At 47.0% G+C, this 6,000-nt stretch overlaps 1 protein-coding gene across 1 annotated transcript in view; it reads left to right on the plus strand.

The window, feature by feature from the left end:
- Positions 1-5,742, plus strand: part of LOC119961335 (gastrula zinc finger protein XlCGF26.1-like) — a gene marked incomplete at its 5' end in the record, with an annotated part of 59,074 nt that extends 53,332 nt beyond the window's left edge. The window contains one exon of the mRNA XM_038788727.1: positions 4,130-5,742. Within this exon, the coding sequence (XP_038644655.1) occupies positions 4,130-4,787 (658 nt within the window). The remainder of the gene's footprint in view (positions 1-4,129) is intronic.
- Between the last annotated feature and the right edge of the window lie 258 nt (positions 5,743-6,000).

Genomic DNA, 6,000 nt, shown 5'->3' on the forward strand with positions numbered 1-6,000 from the left:
GCTCTGACTCTGCCAGCAGGGCTGTGGGATTAATTGGATAGATCTTCCAAAGAGCCAGTCGAGGTATAATGGGCCGAATGACTTTTACTTGTGCAGTATGATTTTGTAAAACAGTGAGTATTCAGAATCAGAGATGGAGAAGGAAAAAGAGGAACCAATGACTGCGATTGAACCCAGTCAGAGTCAGCAACGTCGGAGGAGGGATGAGAGAGGAAATAGTAAAAAAGCTTTAAAAACTGCATGGTCGCACAGGAGAACTTTGACAAATGGAGCATAGCAGATCACCAATTCAAAATGTATGACATTTTTAGATTAATTTATCTCAAATGGTAACAAAGTTATATTGTATTAACTGTGATGTTGCAATGGTGCGGATATTACCCAGCAATCCCCTTGATGTGAATGTGCTCTATTCACTCCGCATGAGCGCAGTACGCAGGCGTAGAGCTCTATTTGGTGCATGCGCAGTGCCATTTTGCCCGGAGCTCTGCGAGTGTGGAAGCGGTTGTTTGGGCGGGTGAGTCGGCGAGGCGGCGGGAGGAATGGAGCCAGGAGTCGGGGGTGGGGAGGGAGAGGAAGCTTCATAAACGCCCGGTGAAGGCCCACGGCCGAAATAAAACCCTTCAGGTCCCGAGTTTGCAGCTGCGGGGCTTTTATCCGGATCAGGCCCAGTTCCATTGCCGCCATCTTCGTTCAGCGGGGAGCAGAGCGCATGCGCGGCCATCCTGACAGCCTTGATCACAGAATCCCTGGAGCGTAGAATGAGGACATTCGGGCCATCAAGTCTGCACCGACCCTTCGAAAGAGCAGCCTACCTCGGCCCACTCTTCACCCTATTCCCACCTGACCTGTGCAAGGAAACCAGAGCAGCTGGAGGAAGCCCACGCAAAAACGAGGAGAATGTGCAAACACCACACAGTCACCAAGGCCAGAATTGAACCCGGGTCGCTGGTGCTGTGAGACAGCAGTGCAAAACACTCTGCCACTGTGCCGGGGTTCCAGGGGCCAGGAGAGAAAATGTATGACTCATTGATTGAAAGGTCTGGTTTACAGCCACCCTCTTTAGATGCGGAAAGGTGCTGCAGGGCATACAATAATAATTTTTAAAAATTTATTGTCACAAGTAGGCGTACATTCACACCACAATGAAGTTACTGTGCAAATCTCCTTGTAGCCACATTCTAGCGCCTGTTCGGGGACATGAGGGAGAATTCAGAATATCCAATTCATTTAACAAGCACGTTTTTCAGGAAACCGGAGCACCCGTAGGAAACCCACGCAGACATGGGGAGAACGTGCAGACTCCGCACAGACAGTGGCCCAAGCCGGGAATTAAACATGGGACCCTGGCGCTGTGAAGCAATAGTGCTCGCCACCTTGCCCAACATTTCCTCTTGAAACCAACTCCCTTCTAGCCAGGAATCAGCTTGGTGAACTTTGTCTGAACTACTTCCAATTAAGTATATCTCATTTTAAGTAATTCTATACCAGGAAACAGAAGGAGGGAATGTTATAAATTGGCATCCTGAACTGACTGATGGATTTTGCAAACTTATTTTACAGGAGGTCAGAAGGAGAGTATTTACACAGCAATCTCAAATCAAGAAAAATGTTTATCTCTTGATTTAAACCACTATTGACACATGACTCTTGTAATCACCTTTCACAGTGAGCTAGAACATTTGAAGACTGCAATTTTTCTCTGATTTGAGTGCTGCTGAATTATTTCAAGCTGCAATTCCAGCAGAAGGTTTCAAATTTGAAAACTGAAATAGTTCCAGAGGTGAGTATTATTGAGCATCCATCTATAATTTAGAGTTTTTAGTGTTGTGCTTTGTTATCTGTGCTCTGGTTCCCGGGCTCTGGGGCAGGTTTGGCTCCTTCACTGTGGATCTGAATCCATGTTCACCCATTGCTCTGTTTCAACTCTGCCCTCCCTCATTACCTCTCTGCCATCCGTCATCACCTCTCTGCCATTGTCTCATGTCTTCTGCCTCTAATAGTGGATTTATTTTAACCAGTTTTGGTATTTTACTGTTATTTCTTCCAATGTGTCTGAATGAAGTTCACTGCTGCCCATCCCTTGGCTTTGTGCTGCTGATTTGCCATCTTTATCTTCCCGAGGTCAGGAATTGTTTTTCTTGCATCAAAGATCATTTTTCTTCTGCTCATCAGCTGATATTAACCATCAAATTCTGCTCCATATTTATTCTCTGTAATTGAAGATTTGAGATTACTATCGGACCAGCCATGACCTTATTAAATTGTGGAGCAGGCTTGAGGGGCTGAATGGCAACTCCATTCTGAAAAGTGATGGAATCTTGAATATTCAGGTACCAGCCTGCCCTTCTCAAAAGTGATGGAATCCTGCAGCCGTGTCTCTGTAATGGCTCTCAGATCATAGCATCGGGAGTACGGTGCACACTTTCAATCTCCTTAACTGAGGAGGATGATTCTTGCATTGGGAGCAGTTCAGAGAAGGATCACCGGGCTAATTCCTGGGATGAATGTGTTGAGTTGTGAGGAAAGCGTCTGGACTCATTGGAGTTTAGAGGTGATCATATTGAAACATAAGATTCTGAGGTAACATGATATGGGAGCTGAAGAGAGGATGTTTCCCCTCATGGGGGATTCAGGAGCTAATGGGCAGATTGTCAAAATAAAGGGTCACATTTCTGATGGAGATGATGATTAATGTCTTCCCTCAGAGGGGGGTTAGTCTTTGCAATTCTCTTCCCCAGAGAGCAGTGGAGGCTGCATCGTTAAATATATACAAGGCCCAGTTAGAGTTTTGATAGAAAAGGGAGTCGAGGGTTATGGTGACAGGAAGAAAATGAAATTTAGGGTCACAATCCGATCAGCCATGATCTTGTTAAATAGAAGAAGAGCTTTGATGGGCTGAATGGCCTACTCCTGCTCCTATTTCTTCGGATGTTATCACTTGGTTGAGAACAGGAAACTGAGTATTAATCTGTCGATCAGCGTGACTTAGCACCTTCAGAAGGATAGGGAGGGTGTATATTAGATAGAGCAGAGTGAGAATGGAGGGAGGGAGCAGAGTGAGAATGGAGGGAGGGAGCAGAGTGAGAATGGAGGGAGGGAGCAGAGTGAGAATGGAGGGAGGGAGCAGAGTGAGAATGGAGGGAGGGAGCAGAGTGAGAATGGAGGGAGGGAGCAGAGTGAGAATGGAGGGAGGGAGCAGAGTGAGAATGGAGGGAGGGAGCAGAGTGAGAATGGAGGGAGGGAGCAGAGTGAGAATGGAGGGAGGGAGCAGAGTGAGAATGGAGGGAGGGAGCAGAGTGAGAATGGAGGGAGGGAGCAGAGTGAGAATGGAGGGAGGGAGCAGAGTGAGAATGGAGGGAGGGAGGTAGAGTGTGTGCACCGGGGAGATGGACCATCCAAACCGCCGACCAAAACTCAAGGGGGGGGAAATAGGACCCCCCCTCCACCCGTGTCCCCCACCACCAGCTAAATGAAAGTAATGGTAAATAACGCAAACAATCCTGGCAATAACGGTAAATACCAATGTCAAGTTGTGTATAATTCTTATGATCAACCATTAAAAGTCCCAATAAGAACATCTTTTTTTTTTAAAAACTGTTTAATACACAATGTAACAAAGGGAGGGATTGATAACACGGGGATGACTGTCACAGACACGGCGGCAGCATGTGATACTTGTATTGTCATTGTTATTGGTTTGGTTACTATTATTGTTTTTATATTGTTCTGCAATGTTTTGATATTAAATGCAAAATTCCAATAATATTTTTAAAAAAAAGGAAATTTACAGTTTTTGGGGAACGAGGGAAGAAAGCATGTTCCACAGCAACTAGAATTGCCTGTTCTGAATTTCTGAGCTGTACTGACCATGATGACATTTGTAAACTCCTTTCACAGGATATTCAAAGTGGAGGATTTTCAGCAAGAAATCTCAAACCAAACTTCACATTGAGATCTGACAGTCACTCGATTCATTAGGACGGGGAAAACCATCGGCTATTTTACCATCAGTGTGACTGGAAAAGCATCGAGTCACGGACACCCGCACCATGGGGAAACCGTGGAAATGTGGGGATTGTGGGAAGGAATTCACTTTCCCATCTGCGCTGGAAACACATCGACGCAGTCACACCGGCGAGAGACCGTTCACCTGCTCAGTGTGTGGGAAGAGATTTAGATCTTCATCCAACCTGCGGACACACCAGCAAGTTCACACCGGGGAGAGACCATTCACCTGCTCCAAGTGTGGGAAAGGATTCCGAGATTCATCCTGCCTGCTGGCACACCAGCGCGTTCACACCGGAGAGAAGCCGTTTACCTGCTCAGTGTGTGGGAAGAGATTTACTAATTCATCTGACTTGTTGAGACACCAGCGAGTTCACTCTGGGGAGAGACCATTCACCTGCTCCAATTGTGGGAAAGGATTCAGAGATTCATTCTGCCTGCTGAGGCACCAGCTAGTTCACACCGGGGAGAAGCCGTTTATCTGCTCCGTGTGTAGGGAGGGATTTACTACTTCATCTGACTTGTTGAGACACCAGCGAGTTCACACTGGAGAGAAGCCATTCACCTGCTCCATGTGTGGGAAAGGATTCAGAGATTCATACAGCCTGTTGACTCACCAGCGAGTTCACACTGGGAACAAGCCGTTTACCTGTTCAGTGTGTAGGAAAGCATTCGGAGATGCATCAGACCTGCGAACACACCAGCAAGTTCACATCGGGGAGAAGCCATTTACTGCTCCATGTCTGGGAAAGGAATCACAGCTTCATCCAACCTGCTGACTCACAGGGGAGTTCACTCTGGGGAGAGACCATTTACTGTGACCTGTGTATGGTAAAGGATTCTGAGATTCATCAAGCCTACTCACACACCAGTGAGTTCACAACGGGGAGAGATCATTTACCTGTTCTAACTGTGGGAAGGGATTCACTCAGTCATCCCACCTGCTGAGACACCAGCAGGTTCACAAGTTACAGGGGTTGGATTCTGCTGTTTTTGCTGCTGTGAATCACATCCAGGACTGAACCATGTTCACTCTGACAGTTGGTGATGTGGGAGGTCGGAGTGTTTCCGTCTGGACTGGCCGGTCTGCCAAGTTTCATTCCAGGGAACTGATTCTCTTCGCGCGAGGGCACGTTTCCACTGCAATGATCTGCAAAGGCAGATATGGTACATTAATTTTATCCTGTTTAGTAAATAGTCTTTTTTCCACCACTACAGATGTCCTGTCTTGTCTTTCATCCGTCCTCATTCCGAGTGTTGGCTGCTCTTTAGACAATCTTTCTCACTGATTTCTCCGCTGCTCTCACTGCCTGTCCCATCGAGAGGCCAGTCCACATTCCGATATTATCCACCCAGGCCACCTTGGGCCTTCCTTGTACACAGTTTCCAGGTGCCTGGCATTACCTCTTTGTTCAAACGCTCCCTTCCTGTTCACAACACATGTCCAAAATACGTGAGCTTCCTCGATATCACTGCCTCAAACAGGTTCCTCTGAACACCAGCTTTCTCCAGAACCCGCTCATTTGTCCACTTTGCCGTCCGTGACACACGGAATATCCGTCTGAGTCCTTTCAATTCAAACACTTTTATTGGAGCCTCGTCCGGCTTCTTGATGCTGCAGCTTTCACAGCCGCACATTGTAACCGGCCACACAAGGGCTTCCAGAAGCTGAATGTTCATTGTAACCCAGATGCTGCGACTGCTCCACACTCTTTAAGTGAGATCACAACACCATGACCCTTCAGTCTGGCCTGAATTTTAAAAGAAATTACAATTTAGTGTACCCCAATTCTTTTTTTTTTCTAATTAAGGGGCAATTTAGCGTGGCCAATCCACCTACCCAGCACATCTTTGGGCTGTGGGGGTGAAACACATGCACAGATAGGGAGAATGTGCAAACTCCACACGGACAGTGACCAGGATCGAACTCGGCGTCGCGAGGCAGCAGTGCTAACCACTGGGCCACCGTGCAGCCCTTTGGCTTTAATTTAT

Source organism: Scyliorhinus canicula, unplaced genomic scaffold (assembly GCF_902713615.1).
Source record: "Scyliorhinus canicula unplaced genomic scaffold, sScyCan1.1, whole genome shotgun sequence".
NCBI lineage: Eukaryota > Metazoa > Chordata > Chondrichthyes > Carcharhiniformes > Scyliorhinidae > Scyliorhinus > Scyliorhinus canicula.